The sequence below is a fragment of the Stenella coeruleoalba genome (assembly GCF_951394435.1).
Source record: "Stenella coeruleoalba genome assembly, chromosome: 13".
NCBI classification, from domain to species: Eukaryota; Metazoa; Chordata; class Mammalia; order Artiodactyla; family Delphinidae; genus Stenella; species Stenella coeruleoalba.
This window is the reverse complement of record NC_137159.1, coordinates 8921344-8949194: the sequence shown is the minus strand read 5'-3', so window position 1 is coordinate 8949194 and position 27851 is coordinate 8921344. Positions and strand designations below refer to the sequence as shown.

The 27851-nt window shown below is 40.5% G+C and overlaps 1 protein-coding gene across 6 annotated transcripts in view; it reads left to right on the top strand.

The window, feature by feature from the left end:
- VWA3B (von Willebrand factor A domain containing 3B) overlaps positions 1-27851 on the top strand; it is a 244818-nt gene that overhangs the window by 23385 nt on the left and 193582 nt on the right. For 4 of the 6 annotated variants that reach the window (XM_079941375.1, XM_079941379.1, XM_079941378.1 and 1 more), the window contains exons 1-2: positions 15024-15340; positions 27549-27643. In XM_079941375.1, the coding sequence (XP_079797501.1) occupies positions 15091-15340; positions 27549-27643 (345 nt within the window). In that variant the 5' untranslated portion in view covers positions 15024-15090. Of the gene's footprint in view, positions 1-5208; positions 5381-7525; positions 7639-10532; positions 10698-15023; positions 15341-27548; positions 27644-27851 lie in introns of those variants that run through there. The other 2 variants (XM_079941376.1, XM_079941377.1) reach the window with 2 other exon arrangements.

The following is a 27851-nucleotide window of genomic DNA, read 5'->3' as shown; positions in this document are numbered from 1 at the left end:
AGGGAGAGAGGAGGGCAGATAGAGCAGGACGTCATGGAAGTTCCAGTTGTGGCTCAGCCAAAGGTTAACACCCGAAGTTAAAAAGAATGTCCAGAGACTGCCCGACCCTGTGTTGACAAAGCCTTTGCCAGGCCATAAAGACATCCACAAAGACCAGGGACACTGAGGGCTTGGTGGTAACAACTGTGTCAGGGACCATGGCATTGGGGCTCCTCCTCTCAAGGGAAACGTGCACAGTCAGGCCCAGGTCTAGGTTTACCCTTGAGCATGTGAAAAGAAGTCCCCTGCAAATCTTTGACTTTGAAAACATTTACAGAGAGAGAAGAGAAACAATCGCAGGCTACTTTCTTGTCTGGCAACTAGACGTTTGTCTACGAGCAAAAGGAAGCTCTTTGCTGCGTCTGTCTTTCCCTGAAGGTTATGAAAAGCGCCTCCACTTCTCTTTAATTTTCTTATAATGATCCTTAAGATGCTGATGGAGAAATTTCCAGTAATCCCGGAATGATACTTGTAACCTTAACTTGGCCCATGTATACCCCAAATGCATCTGACTTCACAATGGATCCAACACACCAGAGAAATTACAGTTCTGCCTCTGTCAGCAAAAGTTCATAAAGTCAGCTCCGTAAACTTTGAAACATATGCCACCATTCTTTTTTTTTTTAACTTTTATTTTTAAATAATTATAGACTCACAGAAAGTTTTAAAAATAGTAGAGAGAGTTCCCTGTAGTTTTCCCCCAGCTTCCAATATGAACATCTTATACAGCTAGATCAAAGCCAGGAAATTGACACTGACATTGGGACTACTGCCACTATTCATTTTGACTTCTGACAGCATAAGAACTGAAAGTCCTAAAACCTAAGAAAACGAATAAATTCCATCTCCACACTATGGAGAACAGTATGGAGGTTCCTTAAGAAACTAAAAATAGAACTACCATATGACCCAGCAATCCCACTACTGGGCATATACCCTGAGAAAAGCATAATTCAAAAAGAGTCATGTACCAAAATGTTCATTGCAGCTCTATTTACAATAGCCCGGAGATGGAAACAACCTAAGTGCCCATCATCGGATGAATGGATAAAGAAGATGTGGCACATATATACAATGGAATATTACTCAGCCATAAAAAGAAACGAAATTGAGCTATTTGTAATGAGGTGGACAGACCTAGAGTCTGTCATACAGAGTGAAGTAAGTCAGAAAGAAAAAGACAAATACCGTATGCTAACACATATATATGGAATTTAAGAAAAAAAAATGTCATGAAGAACCTAGGGGTAAGACAGGAATAAAGACACAGACCTACTGGAGAACGGACTTGAGGATATGGGGAGGGGGAAAGGTGAGCTGTGACAAAGCGAGAGAGAGGCATGGACATATATACACTAACAAACGTAAGGTAGATAGCTAGTGGGAAGCAGCCGCATGGCACAGGGATATCGGCTTGGTGCTTTGTGACCGCCTGGAGGGGTGGGATAGGGAGGGTGGGAGGGAGGGAGACGCAAGAGGGAAGAGATATGGGAACATATGTATATGTATAACTGATTCACTTTGTTATAAAGCAGAAACTAACACACCATTGTAAAGCAATTATACCCCAGTAAAGATGTTAAAAAAAAAAAAAATTCCATCTCCTGATAAGATCTACTGCTACCAGGTTCAAGTTCTCCACACTTCACCCTGCTCAGACTACTTTCGTTTTGTAATACCCATGCCTTCTTTAGGCAGAGAAATGCAGTTCTTATAATCCCTCATCTTGAATACATGGAGCAGACCTCCCTTGCCCCTCACTCCCTGTGCCCAAGAGAGCCTTCCATCATTCTACCAGGAAGGCAAGGTGCAATCTTTGCGGGGGGTCTCCCCTGGTGCTGTACTTTAATGGTCTTTTGCTTTTTAACATTTTTGGGGAAATAATTATAGATTCACAGAAAGTGGCAAAAATAGTACAGAGAAGTCCTTGGTACCCTTCACCCAGTTTCTCCTGGGCACTTACTTTAATGTTCATTTGTTAGGTTACAACGTTTGGAAAAAACAATCAATTTCTGTTTGGGGTTTTTTTTAACTAGGAAATATAGAAACTTTTCTTTAAGTCCTTTCATCCAGTGAAAGAAAATCTATCATACCCAAGACTCTCTTATTCAAGTGACTGGGGCTAATTATTAACCAGTTAATTGAAAATGTCAGAACCATAAAACGATACACAGATCTTAGATAGATACCTCATTTTAATTTGGCTCATGTCAAGATGTAAAATCAATCTTTTGGTATAGGGCTGTAGAAAAACTATTTGTACCTCAGTGGAAAATGATGTGTTGTCTATAGTGTACTTTTCTGCCGTATCAGATTGATTCTGTAAATCTATAGTGTGGGTAACTGCTAGACATGCAAATTCTGTCCCATCTGGTAGAGATGGGCTTCCCCCTCTCCTGTGGAAGAGCCAGTCTGTGTCTATTTGTATATTCAATTCAAAATTACTCCATGTAATTTTTAAAAATTTTTTCTTTGAAGCACTTATAACATCCGCCTGGTTCTTTCATTTGATGAGTTTAATAGAATCTTAACGTGTGTTCATTTTTATATCTGAATGAGAGTCATGATTTTACCTTTTTGTTAGGGTCAAGGCTACTTCCTTTGAATATTTGTCTACTGTTGAGAGTTACTTCTCTTTTTTTCAAAAATCACACTCATAACATGTCACAGACAACAACGATTTCCAGTTTCACTCTCTGTAAAGTGGAAATAGAGCTTAAAGATTGGCAAGCTGAGTACTTCTAGATTTGTAGAACTGCTTGTTCCTTCCCCCAGTCACTTTCCCCCAGGGTGGGTTTTACCCATTCCTAACTCCATAGCAATGTTACTTAGTGACTCACCTCCATCTAGGACTTCCAAAGCATTCATCCTAAGTTTCACAGAAATAAGAACTTTTTTCTTTTGAGACAGGCTGTGATCTGGAACCTGGGACTCTTTGCTGCAGTGCTTGCACCTGGACAAATGTCTCCTCTAGCAACAGAATGCAAAGAAACTATAAGGGACTAAAAATAACTGCACACATGCGCAGTTGGGGTGAATTAGGAACAACAAGACACAAAAAGGCCACCAATCAACTGCCGCTTCTGAGGAGCTGGGAGCAAAAGCAGGGTCCTGCGCATGATCCCTGCGCACGGCACCACCAAGGGGGTGGGCAGACCACCTAAGCCCCCGCTTTGGCCCCCACAGATCTACCCCCACCCTCGCCCCATTTAAGGGACCAGCTCACCCCTCCCCCAGCCCCCAGGGAGCGAGCAAGGGCACCTGTTACTTGTTTTCGCTCCCTGGTGCTACAGCACGAGTCCCAGTAAAGCCTTGCTTGAATTCCTTGTCTGGCCTCTTATAATTTCTATTGATTAAAGAGTCCAATATAGATACGGGGTGTGTGGGGGGGAAGGGGGTGGGATGAATTGGGAGATTGGGATTGACATATGTACACTACTATGTATAAAATAGACAACTAATGAGAACCAACTGTAGAGCACAGAGAGAACTCTATTCAGTGCTCTGTGGTGACCTAAATGGGAAGGAAATCCAGAAAAAGAGGGATATATGTGTATGTATAAGAGATTCACTTTGCTGTACAGCAGAAACTAATACAACATTGTAAACAACTATACTCCAGTAAAAGTTAATTAAAAAAAATAAAGAGTCCCAAGGACCCAGGCCGGTAACACTTTTAACACTTATATTTCATTAATTTAGAACTTATATTTCACTATCTGGGGAAAGAATATTTCAGGAGGACGAACGGTAAATATAAAGGCCTGTCTGCACTCAGGTTAAAATTCTACTTCCATTACCCAGTTTAAAAAAATCAAATCTGGGTTGGGATGGGAGGAGGATTTTGTCAGTGACTGGGCCCCGAGCATGGCTACTGGTGATGTTTGGTTTCTCTGTGGCCCTCTGGACCAGCATCTTGGGTAGGTTCAAGTGCACAAGGAGACCTGGCCACGGCGAGAGTGGATTCTGAGCTGCTGGGAGTGTGCCGTCCAGGGCAGCCCTGGCAGAGTTGGCTTCGCTGGGCCTCCACAGCTGTTGTCCATCGATTTGACTGTCTTCACCCTTCTTGTCAGGCTGTGGGACCTCCTTTAGTCTGTTTGCATTCCATCCTCTGGTTCACAGCCAGGCTCCTTCCAAGTCTGTTCCATGTCTGTCCTAGCAGCTTGACGGACACCTATAGGAAACCCAGACTGACCAGCCCCTTCCCTGAACTTCCTTATTATCTCTCTGCAGCCCTTTTCCTCCAGGTGCTACTTTCCTTCCAGGTGTATTTCCCTGTGCTTTGCCCTTTGGGTCAGTACATTCTGGGTTCTCTGAATCTACAAGCTTATACGTTATTCACAATTTGCTTTCTCCTCTGCATCCATGCTCATCGCTCTGGGCCCAGAAAGAAGTCTCCTGACTCCGTCTCCCACTGAGCTCTCCTTTCTTGAAAGGCAATGAGCTGCAGTTAAAGGCCCACCTCATATGCACACATGATAGTTCATCCAATTCCTGTCCTAGAGAGCTGAGTTCAGATACATGATGTTATTTTGATATACAGAATTTAAGAAGGGTAGTTTGTTTTCTTTCACATTTGTACCTTACATCACCCTGGGAGGTATGAAGGCATGTATGTTTTATGATCCCTGTCAAATGAGACATGACACATGAGAAAAATGATCAGAGACTGTAATTAACCTGACCAAGGTCACACAGCTAGTAGGTGTCTTTATTCAGTGCATGGGCCCCTTGGTCCATCATCTCTGATTCCTATGCCCTACAAACTTCCTTTTGGTACACTTTGGATAGGATAGGTGTGGCCCAGGGCATAAATTATTTTATTTTATTTTTTTTTAGAAATTATTTTATATTTATCAGTTTTCTGATGTTTGGTTTATAAGCCCCCAAATTGGAAGTTCTATTTAAAATGAAGGGCCGTTGATTACAATAATCAATTATATAGTCACTGAGATACCCATGTGTATCTGAATAGATGAGGGCATACAGAGCAATATGTCCCAAATACTGGGCACCTAATTTTATACCATTAACAGGTACCTTTCACTAAAGGGAGACACAATCACCTTTTTGCTTCTCTATGTAAATAAATTTATTCTTTCACAGAATGGTTCTGTGGAATTTGTGTTTCACATTAGTCATCATTTACTTCTTGTCCTATTCTTTCAGGAAATGTAGCTGGGGTCTTAAAGACAGGCTTGCAGCTTTGCATTAGCACTAGGCTTTCATCAAGAAGATGGAAAAGTTTTCAATAGAAGGAAGAAACCTACTAATTATGTATTCTTTTGAAGCCATCCTTTCAGTTAAAGAGTTCTTCAAAAGACAAAAAAGTGGCCTTCAGGTAAGGACTTTCTGGAGTTTTGCTTAAAATTTCACTGCAGTTAAAAATCAATACTTCTCTGTCCATTATCTGTGAATGATTCAAGAACCAGGTTAATTTATCGGTCAGGAGGAAGGACACGTGTGAAACTTGAGTAGGGTGAAGGGGAGAGCAGGCTCTGGGGCTTGGAAGGTGGGGGCAAACTCCTGCCAACTTAAGCAAAGAGATGGGATCAGGGGCTCCCTCTTGTGGGGGGCTCTGGGTGAGTGAGGCCTGGGGGGCTCAGCTTGCCCCATGGAAGCCTCAGTTACGGCAGGATTCTCCACCTCCAGCGGGGCGGGGAGCTGGGGGAAGGAGCCTCAAGTAAAGAAAAAGGCAGCCACCTTTCTCCCCGGGACCTCTGAGCTCTGAAATCTGAGTGCCTATTGGCCCATTCCCAGAGGCGGAGCAGTCATCCTGCCTCACCTCATCTTGCAATTCCTGCTCAGCCCCTCCCAGCAACCATGCAGGCTTTGGAAGGCATCGTACAAAGATGCCTTCATTTTTCTGTTTGAGATTTTATTTATGCTCTTCTCACTTCTTGAAAGGCACTGAGCTACAGTTAAAGGTCCTTCCCATACACACTTTCAAAAATGTTGAGACCAGAGTAGAATTATAACAGTTGAGAGGTGAAAGATGGGAGGGAGGCAAATAACCTCAGAAAGATACTTCAGGTGAGCCTAAGGCATAGCCAAAAAAACCCCACAAACAAACAAAAAACAACCCGACAAGAGGCACACTTTTCCATAGCACTAAATTCCTAGAGAAGCTTGTAGGGCATTTGAATTGGGGCTTATGGCAACATAATGGTGTCTTTAATAGATACTTTTAGAACATATAATCTTCAAATGATCATTATTATATTAGCATTTTACAAAAGCCCTTGGCATATGACATTATAAACCCTGTCTCTGTGACAGCATTTCTATTTGAGTAAGAAACCCTTAGTATATAATTGTAGCTGGACCGTGTGTGTGTGAGCGTGTGTGTGTGTTTTCTGAGTTTCCATATACTCCGCGTGCCCTTGCTGCCACATTCCGCCAGGCAGCCTCTTCTTTACTTTATTTCCACGTAGCACAGTGGAAAGCAGAGTGTGTTTGGCGGCAACTCTTTCTGACTGCTGTTCTCCAAAAGCCCAAGCCTTGGTTTATATGGCAGAGAGAAATTCCCACTGCCCAGTGACTCTCCTGTGCTTCCCAAAGTTCCCCACCTCCTAGTAATGAGGTGGGGTCATGTGACTTGCTCTGGCCAATGAGTTGTGAGTGGAAGCAAACATATGACTGCATCAATATAATTGTGTGTGTGTGTGTGTGTGTGTATACGTGCGTATTAACATAAAATGCATTTGTTCTGTAACTTGATTAAAAAATAACTCAATAACATACCTTGGAGATCTTTCTACATTATTCCAAATAAACTTATTTTTTTTAACTACTATATTACAATGAGAATATACCATAATTTCAACTACTTCCTTATTGATGGACATTTAGATGATTGCCATTATTTTGCTATCATAAAAACTCTTTTACATATTCTCAAGGAAACCAAGTGGAATGGCTTGGTAGAAAAGTATGTACTTTTACAGTTTTTTAAAAACTGATTTAAAAAATATTCTCTTAAATTCAAATTATTGGTATTTTACCTGGGATTTTCACAATTAGATTCATCAGTGAGAATGTTGTAATTCGTTTAATGTTATCCTCTTCCTCTCTTTCCTCTTCCCTTCACTCCTCAAGAAGTGTGAGTATTGATCTAATTGGATCAGATTTCAGGATGCTGCTGGTGCCAAGGTTAGAGCGTGAAGCTGTCCACCAGGTGTGTTTCTCCCTCTGGCACTTAGCTCTTTCGCAAAGGGGAGAAGAGGGCAGCAAAACCAGAGCTTACCTCTTCTGGTGGGCAGAGCCTCTTCTCTCCTCCTCCCACCACATATTTGCCCCTCCAGGATTGGCAAGACGCCGGTAGAGAGATCTGAGCTTAGAAGGAGAGAGAGGCCCCAGCCTTGTGCCCAAGTCTTGTGCACACAAAGTGTTGCCAGGTCACCCTGCCCTAGGGTCAGAGGGCCCTAAAATGAGGAGATGTCTTATCTCCCATTGCCATTTCCAGTTTGTCTACTCCTCTCCTTAGGAACCACAAGACGAGGATGACTCAGCCAATGCAAGATTCAGGCCCCTTCCTGAATATCGCTTCCATGTGATCAAAATCTCATCCCAGGAGTGTTGGTTTTGCCAGCTTTTGGTGTAAGTATCTATTTTGAAGAGTGATTTAAAATTTTCAAGTGTTTGGGACTTCCTGCTTATATAAAATATTGTTCAAGTCTTAATTCAGCTATTGGGATATGACTGTAGACTCAAAGGCATCCAGTTCATCGAAAAGCCACACTGAGCTGCAAAGGGGTTGATTAACAGGAAGTGTGGAAGGCAGAGGCCATTAGAAAATGGGCCTGCTTTATGCCATTTAAAGTTGAAATGTGTTCTGTTAAAAGCCCATTCAAGTCCAGTGAGGTTTTCATTGTGGCATTAATATCCCATTCTAAGGGAATACTGTACAGCTGAGACAGCAGAACATTTCTTTTGGAGAAAGCTAAAGCCAGCAATTGACCATCACAGCACGTAATTACGAGGGTGGGGTGTTGAGGCAGGCTGCCCGGGTTCAGGTTCTCCAGCCGCCTTTTACTTGCTGAGTAGCCTTGGAGAAGTCGCTTGATCTTATGTCTCAGTTTCCTTGTCTGTCAAATGGGGATAATCATGGTATTTCCCTCCTGGAGTTTTTGTGAGGATTGAATGAAGTGATATATTTAAAGCGCTTAGAGCATTGTCTGGCATTCAAGAAATTCTAGCTATTATTTTTAAATGTCGAGTAACAGTGAACATAGTAATTGTCAAGGGCAGAAGAGTTATCCTTAAAAGCCCTGTTCCTCATGGAAGATGTTAGGTTGAGAGCCGCAAGCCTACATTCACTCCTCAAACAAAGAACAGTGAATTGAAGACTATCACAATATATACAAATGTCTGTTTGGACTTTACCCACCCCAGCTATCTCAGGCAGCCCCTAGGTAGCCAAACTCCCTGGACCAACAGTGCCAACCAAGGTTCAAGAGCAACGGCTGCCTGATCCAGGTGCTTCACTCCCCACTTCCTCCTTTCTATTTAGGAATGCTACTGTGTAGCATTAATTCTCTCTCAGACTCTTTCTCATACATACATACAATTCTCTTGAATTAACATTTTAATTTTTCTCTGGTTCCAGTTTTTGTGATGGGCTCAGGAAAATTGCTTTTCCTCCTTTTTTTCATTTATCATCATCCTTGCCCCTCACCCACCGAGATTCTAATCATGATCATAAGCCCAGCAGTGCCAGTGATGGGCTTGTTTAAGGAAAAGGAAAAACCATTCAACCTGAAAAGTAACCAGCACAAAGGTCAAATAACAATGTAAGGGCTGTCACAAGGCAGGAGGCAGTGCCAGGTGTGTGGCACTGACAACTGATGCTCTGAGTCTGGACAGGTGGAAAGAAATGATTGGGGCTGTTGTGTCCCCAAGGGTCAAGTGAAGACAGAGGAGCTTGAGCTCGCCCTGTAGGCCCTGGGCAGGTCTGTGGCTCCCAAGTTGTGGTGATCCAGGTGAAGGGGGTGTTGGAGTAAAGGCACGTGTGGTCAAAGGCAGGGACCAGGTTAGTCTTCCTGCTGGAGGGTTTGGGTTGTGGACAAAGAGGCTGAAAGTACAATACGGGCCCTGAATGTTAAACTCAGGTTAGACATTACTTGAAGGATGGGAGTGAAATAATAAATGCCAATTACTGAGTTTGATGGTAGGATACAAAATATCTGTAAAATGTAAATTCAAAACAAATGTGTGACAGTTCAGTCCAATGGCATATCACAACTGTGCTAAAGGTATTCTTATGCCAGACCAGCAAACAAAAATGAGGTGACCCATCCTGTGGCTGGCTGAACTGAAGTCCATGTCAGCTTTGCAATACTTCAAAATGGCCTAAACTTCTGCTCACTTATCTGTCTACAGTTTAAATAATTAATATTTAACATTTCCTAAGAATTTATGCTTATAGGCACATAAATGTAAATGACAGAAGCATAGAGTCATCTGCAGTGACTTGCATATAATTGGCAAGTGTCCCAGGGAAGGGAGAAGGCATGGGGTGAAGGTGGAGACAGGACCGCCTGGTGTGACAGCATGAGGCAGTGGGTTTGGTTCAGCGGATGCTGTGCGCTCCATCTCACCCACCTGACCCAGAAATATGAGTCTGGCAGGGTGTGGACAGCAGGGATTAAGGTGGCATTGGCAAACGTGGGCGTGGGCGTGGCCGTTGTGCTACTTGCCTTCTGAACAGAATCTTCAGTACTGCTGAGTTTTTGTTTGTTTTTGGGGGGTGTGGTTGGCAGATGTCATTTGCAGGGCCAATGGTACACAATCTACTACCTTTGCATAATGATGTATGATCTGAGATCAAACCTTTCCGTACTTTTAAAGTTATAAAGGCATTAAAAGAATGTAGGAAAAGTAAACCCCTGTAGATGAAGTAGACTTTTCTGTCGAGGACAGAATTATTCAGTTCTAATATTAACTATGTTTTATTAGATCTTTGAGCCTACAAATAATCTGGTCACTTTTTGAGTTTTAAAATCTAAGACACAGTTTAATATCCCAATACATATAGTAAAACAATTCTTGCCTGTGGGATCTCCTCTTAAGGATTTAAAGACGCTTTTCACAAGCACAATTTTATTTCCGAGTGACTGAAAAATCACAGACGCATATTTTGAGCTCTTTGCTTACTCGTTAAGGTACAAATAAAGTAAGAGAAAATAATGCCTATAGGAATACTTATATCCAAAGATATGAGGAATTTTGGTAACTGAAGCGCCCTCCCCCGCCCCCCCCACCAGTTGCAAATTTGCAAAACCGCAGCACACTGTCCTTCCAATCCGTCTGTCTCAGCTGGATCCGGTACCCAGTCCCGCGCCGCCCCACGGCGGAACCACCTGGGAGCCCCACCCGTTCTCCTCTGGCTCCGCCTCCACGGGGGCCGGCTCGGGAAGCCGCGCCTTGATTGGCGGTGTCCGAGCAACCGCGGCGACGCAGTGGTCCACAGGTCGCGCTCGGGTCACGGAGATATCGAAAAGCTGGAATCTTATTGCACCAAGCGCGGACCCTGCGACCGCTTTTTCAACAAACGGGATGCGTGGCTTGCCTGTCCTCTCGGGCCAGACGGCGCCCCTAGCGTGGGAGGGTGGCTGCTGAACAGGAATCGCCTTGTCATTCATCTGACAGGTTGCCCAGTAAGTGTGGGATACTATCCCCTCACGTCAGAACCTCTGAGGTGCCGAGGTTTCCAGCAAGCTGCGTAGGGAAACCTTGGGATCATACAGTTTCCGAGCTGGACTAGCCCCCGCTTACAGATGCGGAAAGAGACCCAGAAAAGCGCAGCGACTTGCTCTGACTCACTTAACTAATTCCTACGAGGGTCAGACCCAGAAACAAGGGACCGACCCCTCCTATTTCAGAGCTCTTTGCACCATTCCTCACTCCCAGGGAAAGCTCGGTCGCTCTGGTAGAGAACCAGCTTAGAAAAGTTTTGTCTGTACTATAGGCCAGCAGTAATAAGGTGAAGCAGGTAGAGTTTTCCAAATATTTAAGCTGAATTAATGCATAATTAAGTCATGCACGGTCCCTCAACCTCTGACCATATAGGACCTGCTCTCTTAAGGCGTCAGGACTTCCACAGGGGCTCACCCCAGGACAGCCCTGGGGCAGCTCTTGGCTGCCTAGAACCGGCACGCCCTAGCAGCCCCAGGCTGGCTGTACACGGAGCCCCTAGTTACCTTGGCTGGGACCTTTTGGACTGTGCCAGCTTAATCAACTTTATATTTTTTCCCCAAATTCTGCCTGCCCGACCCTGCCTTCAGCTCAGACTTTCACTTCTTTATTTATTTTTTTCTTTTTTCCATTTATACTTTTTCTATTTAGGAAACCCCTTTCTATTTCCCCAAACTTTGGCTCTTGGGATAGCTTTTAAAACTTAGGGAAGTGCTCAACTGGAATTTGTTGTTTCTAACTTCTGGGTTCCTCTATATTGTAATAACCTCAGAAGAAGAAACTGAATTATAATAGGAATAATAATAGCATAGTAATATCTGGGAAATGTCTGTTTAAAGAGACAGCTGTTTCCTGCCCTGAGAGTCTTTGCCTTGTTTGAAGATCAGGATTCTCAGTAATTCTGAGCAATCAATTTAATTCAACTCAACACCTGTACAAAGTACCTGCTGTATATCAGACACTTTGCTGAGGACATTCATGTAGTTTGTCCCTGTAGTCATTGAACCTTCTTTCAATCTAGGGAGGACAAACCTGAAGTGGCCAAGGCCATATGAGTGAAGTATCAAAGCAAAAACTAGGGCTTTCCCAGGGGGAGGCTGCAGAAGGTTGGTGAGAGGATCTGGAGAGTCTTAACGAAGGAGCAGGGTTGGAAATGGGCCTTCAAGGCTAAGATTCCATGCAGGAGAACGACCTGAGAGCGGCTTAGATGTAGGAAAGCAGGAAGGCTGTGTGGAAGGGTTGCTTTGTCAGTTTACTTGACAACTTTGCTCTCGAAGGCTTCCTTGCTCTGACAGAGTAGCTCTTATCGCATCTGTGTAAATGATCCCTTCTGTCGGAGGTGCCCTTTCTCTCCTTCCTTCTTTGTTTTCTCTGGATAAGTTCAACTTTCCAAGCTTTCATTTCCAACAAAATGGGTATTCTCAAGCTAAAAAGCCTGAAGGATCAAGATCTGAATTAGAATGACTCATGTGGGTTCTCTGATCCAGTAGAGCCAACCAGACATAAAAAACAACTTTTATTTAAAAAAAAATCATTCGAATGCAAAGGAGACTGGGGCATACACCTTAGCTGGAGGATTCAGTTGTCTTTTGTTTGGAATTGAGAACACGTCCCTTTGGCTTAAAAACAAAAGCTATGACTCTTCTGAGATCTTCTTTAAGGTTCCAAATCCAGTTTAGTAGTCTTGACAGTTTATGTAGCTGTGCTCCCTTTTTAACCTAGGGCCTGTAGCTTCCTCTAGTAAGAAGACTACAGGAGGTGGATGAATGTGTTTGAGAAGGAGAAAGATTAACTGGAAATGGTGAAATAGTGAAGAATATTCTGGGACTTCCTTTTTCTTGTTTCTGTAGGAACCACTGGCCAAATTTAAAAGTTCTTCAGCTGGCAGTCTCTGTTGGACAGATCTCAAAAAGAGAGTAGAAGCGTATTATTAGTCTGCCTTCCTTGCTCTTTTCATGTTCTGTGATTCTAAAGGAGGAGGAGCCCAAACTTCATAGCTCTGGGGACATGGTGGGTAAAAAGAGGCTTCAAGAGGGCTTCCCTGGTGGCGCAGTGGTTGAGAGTCCGCCTGCCGATGCAGGGGACGCGGGTTCGTGCCCCGGTCCGGGAAGATCCCACATGCCGTGGAGCGGCTGGGCCCGTGAGCCATGGCCGCTGAGCCTCCGCGTCCGGAGCCTGTGCCCCACAACGGGAGAAGCCACAACAGTGAGAGGTCCGCGTACCAAAGAAAAAAAAAAAAAAAAAGAGGCTTGGAGAAAAAGTGGGTATATGAAACAAAGTACTAAAGGGTAATTACTGTTTTTTTTTAGCTTAAAAACATCCATGTATTAGCTCACAAACATGCAGTAATATAAAGGGTAATGACTTTTAAGGAATTTATTTGTACATAGTTCTTACCAATACATCAAGTGCTCACCCACACATAACTCATGTATTGCCACATTTGTTCCTTGCAGTGGACCTGGGAGTTAGGATGTATTACCAATGTAGAGAGGAGGAATCGCTTGCCTGAAATGGCAGAATGGACCTACACAGAGTTGTCATTCTAAATCTTCCCAGTCCTACACGATGCTCTCCAAGATACTCTTGTAACATTCTCATCAAATTGAGCCCTTGTAGAAAGATCTTCACCAATAGCATGGGTTTGTGTACCTTAGGAATTCAACATATATGGTCAATACAAATTCACATAAACCTTAAAATAGAAATCATTATCTTAAAAAACTTGAAAATGATAAGCCAGGAAGTTTATTGAGCCTGAGCTCTGGTAATAAAGGTTAGTGCTCTGTCTTCAGTGAGGACCCAGGAGCCCTGATGGACAGCAGTCTTACTGGAAGGAATCAGTAAGCTTGTACCGTAGGACCAGGCTGGAGGTCACTTATCGCCATGGCAGAGAGGTTAAGAAACGGCTTTGACTTCTGCCTCTGCTTTACTGGCTATGGGTCCTGAACAAGTTCTTTAAATTCTTGAAGCTTCCAATTCCTCAAAGGTAAGTGGGGTGATAGCAGTGGGTAACGGATACCATGATGAGGAATTTGTGGGTAGTGTCTTTAAAAAGCTCAGTTCCTGGCCAACAAATGGAAGTTGCTGCGGTTGGTTGCATTACTGTAAAGTTCACAGAACATAGACTCTGGAGTGGGTGAGAATCTCAGCTACATCCCCCACCAGCTGTGAGAACTGGGCAAGTTAGTTAAGCACTCTGTCTTGGTTTCCTCATCTGTATGATGGGAATAATAGTACTACCTACCTCATAAGGTTATTGTAAGGAGAAGTATATACTACACAGAACATATATAAAGTTAAATCAATGTTTGCTAATAATAATACTTCTAACTTCTTTTCACAAAACCTCCCCAGCATGGGTCGGATTGATTTCTGTTTGACTGAATTTGCATGTCGTAACACTGATACTTTCAGAAAATAGGGTTAGAGTTTTAGAAATGGGAAAAGCGAGTTTTTCCATTGTTGAAAAATGTTACATTCCAGGGAAACACATTTATATGCATTGCACATTCTAGATACAGAGGCAAGCAGAGGTTTCTACTCTTTCTCCAAGTCATCAGGCCCTGCCTGAAGTTGCAATGAGTGGGTTAAGATTACATTACAGTCAGGCTCCTCCTTCCCTGTGTGTGCACCAGCTATGTTTAGGCAGGTCTGGATCAGTTCAGTGTGTTGTATATTGCATGGAGTCTGGTTTTTCTCAGAACAGCTTGGCTACATGAGCCAGAACGTTTAAGTACAGCTTTCGAGTGAAGTCCCAGAGAATGAAACGTGGGAAGGTGAGTCCCTGTATTCTATCAGGGCTGAGCCTCTGTCTGGTTGCCCCCATGTCCCTAGCTCCCAGTTAGCCACTCCACCTGAGAAAAGGTTTGTTTCCTTTCAGCGTTTTATCCTCTTTATCCTCTTGGAAGAGAAAGGTCAGGTGTGATTATAACTGGAATACTGATGTGTCATGAAGGTTCAGGAGCGAATGTTTATTTTCCAAAATGGAAGAGTTTTGTATTTTTCTGATTATAAAAGTAAATCTTGTCTTAGAAATGTTTAAGTAGTGTAAAAGTTTAAACAATATAGAAAAGGCAAGGACTACACGTGCTTCCACCACACAGAGAAAACTACTGTAAAAATTGGCACATATCTTTCTAGATGTTTTTCTGAGTGTCTGTGGGTATACACATGTAGACATTGAGTTTTATGGATACCTTTTAGCCATACATGTAGACACTTTCTTTGCCAACAAATATACAGTTTGTATTATAATTTTTACCTGATAGAATTCCAGTGAATGGTTGCACTGTAATTTATATTAAACCAATCCTTGGTGGATGTTAGATTGTTTCCAAGTTTTCGGGAAGTCTGATGTTGACAATTGCCCTTACAGGAGGTCCCTATGACTTAGATCCTAGCTCAGAGATGGAGGTACCAGGCTCATCTTCCACCATCTCTGAGCAGCAGCTGCGGTGGCAAGAGGGACTGAGCCACGCCAGAACAGACTCGGCCAAGCAGAGTCTCATCTCTTCTGAGGAATGGCTTCAACTGCACGGGCTTAAGAGCAACAAATTGACCTTGAAACAGATTTTGTCACAGATTGGATTTCCACGTTGTGAAGGTATAATACTCACAAAGCAACACTGGCTGGAAAACCCAACCAGCATGCTGCCCTTTAGCCTTTGACGAGGTCGCATCAGTTCTGAAGGTCCCTCAAAAGCACAGGTCTCTGAGTTTATTTTGATCTCACATCCTTATGGGTAAAAAAGGTTTGCGCACAGACCCCCAATATATGTATCAATATATTATTTAGATGTACAATCATCAACCCACATATTAAATATTAATAATGCTTAATTTCATTCTTTCTTCTTCTAAAGATGAAATAAGAAATAAATAGGAGTTCTACCCCTTGTCCCCGCAGATGTCTTGCTCACCCCCTGGCCTATGCAAACCCTTCTGGAGGCTATGGATGAGAACAATAGCTGTGTGTGGTTTCAGGGAGAACGTGCTATTTTCCTGTTGAGACCTGCCTGTTAAAGGTCCAGTATTTTCTTAAATGTCTTAGTTAGAATGTTAGTTTTCAACTCCCAGGAGTACCGCCCTCCAACAGGGAGTATGGAAACGTGAGGGTTTTTTTTTTTTAAAGGACATGTTGACTTGAGTCGCTACTGAAACGTAGGGCCTGGGGACCAGAGATACTGAGTGTCTTACATTGTGTGATTGCCCACCCATTGGGACTGTGCTGGCCCACATTTCAGCAACACCCCACCTGAGGGAAACAGTCCTTCAGTCAGGGCAATTTTCATTACTAGGATTTTATTCTGAATTTGTCAATTAATTAATCAATTAAACGTATTTTTTGAGCAGCCGTTAATACTGTGTTTTTCACATTTTTCACCAGTTCCCTTGACAGCTTTGTTCCATGCTGGTAATAAGGAAGATCTAGGGGATGTGGGCGTTACAGACTGATCTGGGGGCCCATCCTAAGGGCAAGGCCTTGCTCTTCAGGGCTCAAGCTGTGCCTTCTTATTTATCCTTCCACAAAGGCTAGTACAGCCGACCCTGTACCATCTAAATACCTTTTAGATGTGGGGGAGTCTGCGAGAGTCAGGGTCTGTGGGATTCCTTTATAAAGAAACAAACTGAAAGCAGTTTTATCTCATGTTTCAAATAATTATAATTCAGTCATTAATATTAGCAAAATAGCAATTCTTTATATTTTGTCAAGGAGTTTTCCATTTAAGATCATGAAGGATATTGCTCCGTAATTTTCGTTTCATGTCCTTGTTAGGTTTTGGCATCAGGGTTATGCTGGCCTCATAAAATGATTTGGAAGTATTCCTTTCTCCTCTATGTTCTGGTGGTGTTTGTATATGATTAGTACTATTTCAACTTTAAATGTTTGATAGAACTCACCAGTGAAACTTATCTGAACCTGGAGTTTATAGGAAAAGTTTCATAAGAAATTCAGTTTCTGTAATTGACGTAGAACTATTCAGGTTTTCTGTTTCATCATGTCAGTTTTGGAAAGTTGTGTTTTTCAAGAAATTTGTCCCTTTCATGAATGTTTTCTAATATATTGGCAAAACATTGTTCAAAATATTCCCTTAACATTTTTTAAATACCTGTAGAATCAGTAGTGATGTTCCCTCTTGATATTGATAATTTGTGTTTTCTCTCACTTTTCTTGATAAGTCTTGTTAGGGGTATATCATACCTCTTTTCAAAGAATCAAATTTGGGGTTTGTTGATTTTTTTTTTTTCTGTCCCTTGTTTTCTATTTCATTGATATCTGCTTTGATATTTATTATTTATTTCCTTCTACTTACTTTGAGTTTAACTTGCATTTCTTTTTCTATTTTAAGGTGGAAACGTAGATAATTGATTTTAAATCTTTCTTCTCTTCCCATATAGGTATTTAAAGTTATAAGTATTCCTCTAAGCATTGCTTAGGCTGAATCGCAGACATCTTGATAGGTGGTGTTTTCATTATTATTGAGTTTAAAGTATTTATTTCCTCTTTTTCTTAGATTCATATTCTTAGATTTCTTAGATTCATAATCTTTTTTCTTAGATTCATGTTTTTTAAGAAATGCGTTTAATTTCCAAATATCTTAGGACTTTTAAAGATATCTTTTTTGTAGTTGGATTTCTAATTCACTTCTATTGAGGTCAGAGAGCATCTCTTAGTCTTTGAAATTGACTGACATTTAACTTATGGCCCAACGTGTATCTTGCTGCACATTTCATACATGCTTGAAAACAATGTGTATTCTGCAGTTGTTAGGTGGTATCTATAAAGGTTAATTAGGTCAAGATGCTTGATAGTATTGTAGAGATGTTCTATGTCTTCAGTGTTTTTTTTTTTTCTAGTGGATTTGTCCATTTCTCCCTTTAGTTCTGTCAGTTTTGTTCGTGTAGTTTGAAACTCTAAATGCATACACATTTAAGATTTTCATATCTGTCTGATGAATTGGCAAATTTTAATAATTTTGAAATGTCCATCTTTATATCACATGGTAGTCCTTGTTTTGACATTTACTTTGTCTAATATTAATATAACCACTACAGCTTCCTCGTGCTTCATTTTTACATGGCATATATGTTTAGACTCTTCACTTACAAATTATCTGTACTCTCTGTCTTTAAAGAGTGCCCCTTTAACCCAGTCTCATAATCTGTCTTTTAATTGTAGTTCGGGTCTCTACATTTAATGTAGTAATTGACTTAGTTAGATTTAGGTTTACCATTTCACTGTTTGTTTTCCATTTGTCCCATCACTTTCTTTCCCCTCTGTTTCTCCTTTCCTGACCTCTTTTGGGTACATTGAATATTTTTGTATTTCATTTAATTCCATTTTTATTTTCCATTTGAATTGCAATAGGATTTTAAGGTATACCGTTTTTTAAAAAATAAAGTTTTTTTTAAAATTTTTATTTATTTTATTTTTGGCTGTGTTGGGTCTTCATTGTGGTGCGCGGGCTTCTCATTGCGGTGGCTTCTCTTGTTGTGGAGCATTGGCTCTAGGCACGCAGGCTTCAGTAGTTGTGGCACACAGCCTCAGTAGTTGTGGTGCACGGGCTCAGTAGTTGTGGTGCACAGGCTTAGTTGCTCTGCGGCATGTGGGATCCTCCCAGACAAGGGCTCAAACCTGTGTCCCCTGCATTGGCAGGCAGATTCTTAACCACTGCGCCACCAGGGAAGCCCAAGGTATACCTTTTTGCATTGCATTTTCAGTGGTTGCTCTAGTGATTATATCCATAACTTGTCACGGTCTGGTAAAAGTTAGCTTTGCACTACTTCATGTAAAATGTAAGACTCTTATAACAGTGTAGCTCCACTTATCCCCCATACCTGTCCTTGGTGTTATTGTTTTAGTATATTTTATTTTTACATATATCATAAACCTCACAATCCAGTGTTATAATTATTGGTTTAAAGAGTCATTTGTGTTTTAAAGAAATTGAGTGGGAAAAAATAGCATCTTAAAATCCATATATTTACTGTTTATAATATTCATCCTTCCTGTTAAGATTTGAAATTCCATCTGGTGTTTTTTCCTAAAGAATTTCTTTTAAGCATTTCTTGTAGTTCTGGTCTGCTGGTGACAGAGTTTTCTCAGTTTTTGTTCATCTGGTATTGTCTTTATTTTTTTTCTCTTTTTTTGGATGATTGATTGATTGACATTTTTAAAATTCTGAAATGATATATTCACAGGAAGTTGCAAAGATAATATAAACAGATCCCACATACCCTTCATCCAATTCTCCCACTGGTTACATCTTATAAAATCATAGTATAATACCAAATCCAGGAATTTGACATTGATACACTGTCTGTGACTAATTCTACGTAATTTTATTTCCTGTTTAGATTTGTGTAACCACCACCACAATCAAGATACAGAACTGTTTATCACCACAAATATCTCCCTTGTGGTACCCCTTTATAGGCATACAGATACTCTATCTCCCAAAATCCTTAACTCCTGGCAACCACCAGTCTGTTTTTCACATCTATACTTGTCTCATTTAGAGACTGTTTATATATATGGAATCATATAGTACATGACCTTTTGGGATTGGCAGTTTTTTCACTTGGTATTATTTCTTTGAGGTTCGTGCAAGTTGTTGCATGTATCAATAGTTTGTTTCTTTTTATTACAGAGTAGTATTCCATGGTATGGATGTACCACTGTTTGTTTATCCAGTCACCCATTAAAAGACGTCTAGGTTGTTTCCAGTTTGGGGATATTACAAGTAAAGCTGCTATGAATAATTGTTTACAGGTTTTTATGTGGATGTAAATTTTCACTTCTCTGGGATAAATGCCCAGGAATGCAATTGCTAGGTGGTATGTTAAGTATATGTTTTGTTTTTATTTTGTTTTGTTAAGAAACTTGCCAAACTGTTTTCCAGAGTTGTTGTGCTATTCACATCAGTAATATATGAGGGATCCAGTTTTTCCACATCATATCAGCATTTGGTATTGTCACCATTTAAAAATTTTAGCTGTTTTAACAGTTGTGTAGTGATATTTCACCGTGGTTTCAATCTGTATTTCCCTAATGTCTAGTTTTGTTGAATACCTTTTCATGTGCTTATTTGCTATATATCATCTTTGGCAATATAAATGTTTCTTCATGTCTTTTGATTGTTTTCTAATTAGATTGGTGTCTTAAATGTTCATTATGTATTCTAGACAGAAGTCCTTTGTCACATACGTGTTTCACAGATATATTCTCCTAGTCTGTAACTTCTTTTTTCATCCTTTTAACAGAGTTTCTCAGTGCACAGGTGATGGGATCCAATTTATTTTTTTTCTTGTATAGATCTTGCTAAGTCTCAGAGTTTTTGTCCCCCCTTCTCTTCCTGAAACTTTTATGATTTTACACCCTACATTTAGCCTGTGATTAATTTATTTTTTGTATAAGGTTGATTTTTTGGGACTATGGATATCCAATTTCTCCAGCAACTTTTATTGAAAAGACTATCCTTTCTCTTTTGAATTGCTTTTCTATCTTTGTTAAAAATTAGCTGGTTGTACTTATATGGGGCTACTTCTGGGTCCTCTGTTTTGTTCTATTTATCTGTATGTCTGTCTCTCCACCAAACCCCATACTCTTGATTACTATAATTATATAATGTCTTGACATTGGGTAGACTGATTCCTCCCTCTTTATTGTTTTTTCACAATTGTCTTAACTACTACTCTATTTTCTTTGCCTTTCCATATAAATTTTAGAATAACCATGTCTGTCTACAAAAATATTGCTGGGATTTTGATAGGAATTGCATTAAACCAGTATATCAATTTAAGGAGAATTGGCATCTTTACTATGTTGAGTCTTTCAGTCCATGAATATGGAGTATCTCTTCATTTATTTACATCTTTGATTTCCTTCAACACCTGTCTTGTAATTTTCAGTGTACAAGTATTGGACATGTTTTGTTAGATTTAGTGCGTATTTCATTTTTCTGAGCAATTATAAATGAAACTGTATTTTTGATTTTGGTTTCCACATGTTCATTGCTAGTATGTAGGAATATGGTTGGTTTTTTAATGTTGATCTTTTATCCAGTGACCTTATTGAACTCACATATTAATTCTACGAGGTTTTCTTTGGTTGTTGTTGATTCCTTGGGATTTCTAGGTAGACCATCATGTCACCTCCAAATAGGGAAGGTTTTTTTTTTTTTCGGTACGCGGGCCTCTCACTGTCGTGGCCTCTCCCGTTGTGGAGCACAGGCTCCAGATGCGCAGGCTCAGCGACCATGGCTCACGGGCCCAGCCGCTCCGCAGCATGTGGGATCTTCCCGGACCAGGGCACGAACCCGTGTCCCCTGCATCGGCAGGCGGACTCCCAACCACTGCGCCACCAGGGAAGCCCAATAGGGAAGGTTTTTATTCTTCCTTTCTGATCTGTATGCCTTTTATTTCCTTGTCTTGTCGTGATGGCTAGAACTTGCAGTATTAGTTTGAATAGAAGTGGTAAGAGTAGACATCCTTACCTCATTTCAGATCTTAGGAGAAAGCTTTCAGTCTTTAACCATTAAGTATGATGTCAGGTTTTTTGGTAGATTAAAAAAAAAAATCAAGTTAAGGAAGGTCCCTTATATTTCTAGTTTTCTGAGAGTTTTTATCATGAATGGGTGTTAGATTTTGTCAAATGCTTTTTCTGTGTCAGTTGAAAGGTTCATGTGATTTTTCTTCCCTAGCCTGTTAATTTGCTTGATTATATTGATTTTTGAATATTGAACCAGCCTTGTATCCTGGAATAAACATGACTCCATCATGTTGTATAATTTTTTTTATACTATATATTGCTGAATTCTACTTGCTAATTTTGTGTTAAGGAGTTTTGCATCTATATTCATGAAGGATATTTGTCTGTAGTTTCTCTTTTTTTATACTGCCTTTGTCAGATTTTGGTATCAGGGTAATGCTGGCTTCATAAAATGAGTTGGGAAATGTTCCCTTATCTTCTATATTCTGGAAAATATTGTATAGAATTTAATTCTTTCTGTGTTCAGTAGAATTATCCAGGGAACCTATCCAAGCCTGGGGATTTCTTTTTCTAGAAGTTTTTAAATTACAAATTTCTTTCCTTAATAAGGTATAGGACTATTCAAATGATCTATTTTGTATTGAGTGAGTCGTGGTAGTTTGCGTTTTTTGAGGAATTGATTCATTTCATCTAAGTTGTTTAATTTATGTGTGCAGAGTTGTTTGTAGTATTCCATTATTCTTTTGATTCTGTAGGGTTTTAAGTGATAGTCCCTGTTTCATTCCTGGTATCAATAATTCATGTCTTCTCTCTTTTTTTTTTTAATTAATTTATTTTATTTATTTTTGCTGTGTTGGGTCTTCGTTTCTGTGCGAGGGCTTTCTCCAGTTGCGGCAAGCGGGGGCCACTCTTCATCGCGGTGCGCGGGCCTCTCTTTTTGCGGATCACAGGCTCCAGAAGCGCAGGCTCAGCAGTTGTGGCTCATGGGCCTGGTTGCTCTGCGGCATGTGGGATCCTCCCAGACCAGGGCTCGAACCCGTGTCCCCTGCATTAGCAAGCAGATTCTCAACCACTGTGCCACCAGGGAAGCCCTATGTCTTCTCTATTTTCATCTTTGTCAGTCTTGCTAGGGGTTTGTCAATTTTATTGATCTTATTAAAATACCAGTTTTTAATTTAATTGATTTTCTCTATTTTTCTTTGTTTAATTTCATTGATTTCTGCCTTGATCTTTATTATTTACTTCTGCATGCTTTGGATTTTATTTTGCTCTTCTTTTTCTAGTTTCTTCAGGTGGGACCTTTAGATTATTGTTCTGGGACTTTTCAGCTCTTCTTGTGTCAGGATTTAGTGCTATAAATTTCTCTCTTGAGACTGCTTGAGCTGTGTCCTTCAAATTTTCGTATGTTGTATTATCATTTCATTTCATTATCAATTCATTTTATTGTATATCATTTCAGTTAAGAAAGTATTTTTTATTTCTGTTGAGACTTCTTTGATTCAAGGACTTTTTTTTTTTTTTTTAGAAGCATGTTATTTAGTTTCCAAGAGTTTGGAGATTTCTCTCATCTTTTTAAAATTTTTTTTCTCTTTTTAATTTCTATTTTAACTTTTTTTTTTTTTCAAACCCTTGTGTCGAGGGCTGACTTTCAATAGATCGCAGCGAGGGAGCTGCTCTGCTACATACGAAACCCCGACCCAGAATCTCTTACCTTTTTGTTATTGATTTCTAGTTTGTTTCCACTGTGGACAGAGAACATACTCAGTTTCAATTCTTTCAAATTTTTCGAGGTTTGTTTTCTAGCCCTGGATATGGTTTACCTTGGTATATATTCTGTGGTACTTGAATGTGTATTCTTCTGTTGTTGTATGGAGTATTTTTTAAAATAAATGCCAATTAGATCCTGTTTATTCTTGCTGATTTTCTGTTTAGTTATTCTATCAATTGTTGACAGGAGTGATATTGAAATCTCCAACTATAATTGTGCATTTGTCTGTTTCTACTTTCAGTTCTATCAGTTTTTACTTTACATATTTGCTGCTCTATTGTTTGGTGCATGTACGTTTAGAATTGCAAAGTCTTCCTGGTGGATTGACACTTTTATAATTATATTATGTTCTCCTCTATCCTTAGTAATATTCTTTCCTCTGTAGTTTACTTTTTTTACATTATATGGCCAATCCTGCTTTCTTTTTTTTTTAATATTTACATGACTTATCTTTTTTGTCCTTTTACTTTTAACTTATACATCATTATATTTGAAGCAGGTTTTTATAGACACCTTATTATTGGGTCAGTTTTTAAATCCTCTTTGCCAATCTCTTTTAATTGTTGTATCTAGACCAATTATATTAAATGTAATTATTTATATGTTAGAGTTTGTTTGACATTTTATTTTTTGTTTTCTGTTGTTTTCCTCTGTTTTCCATTTATTTCTTTTTCTTGCCTATCTTTGGGTTACTTAAACATTTTTCAGAATTTAAAAAAATTTATAGTATTTTTTGAGTATCTCTTCACACAGCTCTTTTAGTGGTTGTGCTAGGTATTACATTATAAATATGTAACTTATCAAAGTCTACTGGTGTCAGCATTTTATCAGTTTGAATGAAGAATGGTAACTATTTCCCTTTATGTCCCTTTAATCTCATTTATAATATGCTTTATTGTTTATCTTCATACATTGAGAATCACATTAGGCTGTACTATACTTTTTAATTCAACCATCAAGCAATTTAGAAAATTCAAGAAGAGAAATCTGTTTTATTTACACATATTTATGCTTACTGTGTTCTTCCTTCCTGATGTTTCAAGGTTCTTTCTTTTATCATCTCCTTCCTGTTTATAGAACTTCCTTTATTTATTCTGTAAGAATAGCTCTGCTGGCAACATTTTTTTTTCTTTGTCTGACAATATCTTTATTTCTCCTTCATTCCTGAAGAATAATTTCACCAGATATAAGATTTGGGGTTGACAGTTCTTTTCTTTCAGCACTTAAAAGACATTGTGCCACTTCCTTCTGGCCTCTGTGATTTCTGATGAGAAATCCACTGTCATTAGAATTGATTACCTATATTAGTATGTAAATGTTTTTACCCTAATGTTTCTTTATTCAGTTCATTAAATCTCCTTTATACACTTTCATATCATGTCCTCATTTTTAATCTCTTACAAGAATTTATGCATTTTACATCTGTTGATATTTATCATATTTGAAGTTAAAACTAAAACCCTTAAAAATATTTATTAATTCATTTAAAAGTAACAAACCCATTATATGTTAACATAACATTTTTAAGAAAAAAATGTTTTTTAAAATAAAAATGGTAGTGAGAAGAGTGGCACTGTTTTACATTTTTGCAAATCCCTTTAATATTTGTCCCAAAAGAAAACAGCTAGATTCTCATATCTGCTTTTTAAAAAATAACAGCTTTATTGAGATGTAATTTACATACTATACGATTCACCCATTTAAAGTGTGCAATTCAATATTTACAGATATGTGCAACCATCATCACAGTCAACTTTAGAACATTTTCATCACTGCAGAAAGAAACTGTGTACTTCTTAGCTATGCACCCTGCCCATCAGGCCCCAGCCCAAAGCAGTCTACTTTCTGTCTCTATAGATTTTCTTGTTCTGGACATTTTATATAAATGGAGTCATATAATATGTGGTGTTTTGTGACTGACATCTTTTACTTTTAAAAAAATTAATTAATTAATTTTTGGCTGAGTTGGGTCTTCGTTGCTGCGCGTGGGCTTTCTCTAGTTGTGGCGAGCAGGGGCTACTCTTCGTTGTGGTGCATGGGTTTCTCATTGCTGTGGCTTCTCGTTGTGGAGCACGGGCTCTAGGCAGGCGGGCTTCAGTAGTTGTGGCACGTGGGCTCAGTAGTTGGAGCTCACGGGCTCTAGAGTGCAGGCTTAGTAGCTGTGGTGCACGGGCTTAGTTGCTCCACGGCATGGGGGATCTTCCCGGACCAGGGCTCGAACCCGTGTCCCCTGCATTGGCAGGCGGATTCTTAACCACTGCGCCACCAGGGAAGTCCCTGACATCTTTCACTTAATGTGATGTTTTTAAGATTCATCCATGTTGTAGCATGTGCCAGAACTTTATTCATTTTATGGCCAAATAAAATCAGGAGATGAATTGTATGGATATTCCACAGTTTGTTTATCCACTTACCAGTTGATGGGTGGAGAGCTGATTCTTATTCTAGCAAGCAGTTAACTTGGTTGGACTCAAACTCCAAACTCTGCCTCCCTTATTAAATGAATGCAAATCTCACCAATTTCCTTTTTTCAAGGATTAATGCTACTCCAGTTTCTGCCTGTTCTTGATTGCTCTCTAGTGCCTTCAAGTAGCTATTTTAATATTTTGTCCAGGGCTTATAATTTTTTTCTGTGTGAGAGTTAGCCAATAAAATCTACTTCACCATTATTGGATGGGGAATTCATAATGCCTTAATTTTAATTGGCTTTTAATTTAATTTTAATACAGCTATGGAGCCTTATATAGATTCACCTTCTTCAATTCTCAGAAAATAGCCCTGGGCTTCCCTGGTGGCGCAGTGGTTGAGAGTCTGCCTGCCGATGCAGGGGACACGGGTTCGTGCCCCGGTCTGGGAGGATCCCACGTGCCGCAGAGCGGCTGGGCCCGTGAGCCATGGCCGCTGAGCCTGCGCGTCCGGAGCCTGTGCTCCGCAATGGGAGACCCCATAACAGTGAGAGGCCCGTGTACCGCAAAAAAAAAAAAAAAAAAAAAAAAAGAAAATAGCCCTCCCTCCTGACTCCAGATAAATGTCTTAGGTAAAGAGAGAATGCTGCTGGTGATTTGACGCTGCTCTGTAGATGTCAGTCAAGATGTTGAAATCAGGGGCTTCCCTGGTGGCGCAGTGGTTGAGAGTCCGCCTGCCGATGCAGGGGACACGGGTTCGTGCCCCGGTCCGGGAAGATCCCACATGCCGCGGAGCGGCTGGGCCAGTGAGCCATGGCCGCTGAGCCTGCGCGTCCGGAGCCTGTGCTCCGCAACGGGAGAGGCCGCAACGGTGAGAGGCCTGTGTACCGCAAAAAAAAAAAATGTTGAAATCAGGGGCTTCCCTGGTGGCGCAGTGGTTGAGAGTCCGCCTTCCGATGCAGGGGACACGGGTTTGTGCCCCAGTCCGGGAGGATCCCACATGCCGCGGAGCGGCTAGGCCCGTGAGCCATGGCCAATGAGCCTGCGCGTCCGGAGCCTGTGCTCTGCAATGGGAGAGGCCACAACGGTGAGAGGCTCGCATACTGCAAAGAAAAAAAAAAAAAAAGATGTTGAAATCTTAGAAATGAAGATTTTAAAGATTGAGAGATTTATTGAGTGAGGTTATTGCTGATGGGATTCAAGTATCCATTCTTTGCTCTTTACTATTATGGACACTGAACTTCAGGACTTGTGAATTTTATCATTCCTGGTGATTTGGGACCAAACCTGGTCTCTAAAATTCAGCCTTGCCCCTTCTGCCTTTCCCAAGGAGGCCGTGATCCTGCCTCCCTAGAAAGGCAAAGGAAAGGAAGTGTTGGATCGAAGAGTACCACCACTCTCTCTACCACCTTTGAGACTTAATAATACTAACAATAACGGCAACAATAAAATAATTATCACAATAAAACAGCTCCATGAAGCCTTACCTCATCTCTGTCCTGCCAAGTCATAATTAGTCCTTGAAAGCTTCTGTTAGTTCTGCGAAGGAGTAAACATATGTTTCAGGAAGCACTGTACTCCCATTCTGTAAGCACTGTGTCTAGCGCATAGCGGTGCTCAATGAGTGTTTATGGGACGGATGTTGAACAGCTGAGCATATGCTCTGAGAAGAAAGTGGTCTTGACATCCTGTATGAGTGTTCTGACTCTATTCCCTACTTGCTTCATCTCACTCATTTATTCATGAATCCCCACTCGAGAGAACAGTAGATAATATCTAAGTTTAATTTTTAAAATTCTGAAAACTAAGCCCAAGTCCTGAATAAAAGATCTCCGGAATTAAACACAGTTTCTATGTCATCTTTTTGACCTCTGCCTTAATCATTCTGGACAAAAGAACCAGGAGACCAAGAAACAAACCCTGTTCTTCCTCCCCGTTCATTCATGCATCACAGGATTTCACATGTCGTAAACAGTCACATTTATCATAGCACCTAGAAATACTTCGTTATCTAGAACAGAATACTAAGCATCACGGATTATTGGTGTCCCTGGGGATATAATCTGATGTCAGAGAATAGCATTTTGAAATAAAAATAAGTGTTGATAATGTACCATTTTGACTGCTTTTCTTTATAAACATGCAGATTATGTGACGTCTCTGGGGAGACTTGTGGCTTCCCGGTATGCAGACGGCCTGTTTCCACGGATCTATACAACGGAAGATGGCAGAGCGTACAATGTAAGTCAGAGTTCCCTCGATGGATGGCCAGGTCCTGGGACATGCTACTGAGGTCTACATGGAGAGGCAGGCAGGCCAAGGCCTTATCAGGGCTGGAGGATTTCTTCTGTGTGTAGACAGTGGTGAATGTCACGGCCCAGGAACTGGAGAGAGAAGCACTTGACCCATTAGAGATGAGAGCAGAAAGGTCTTGACCGGAGGTGAAAAC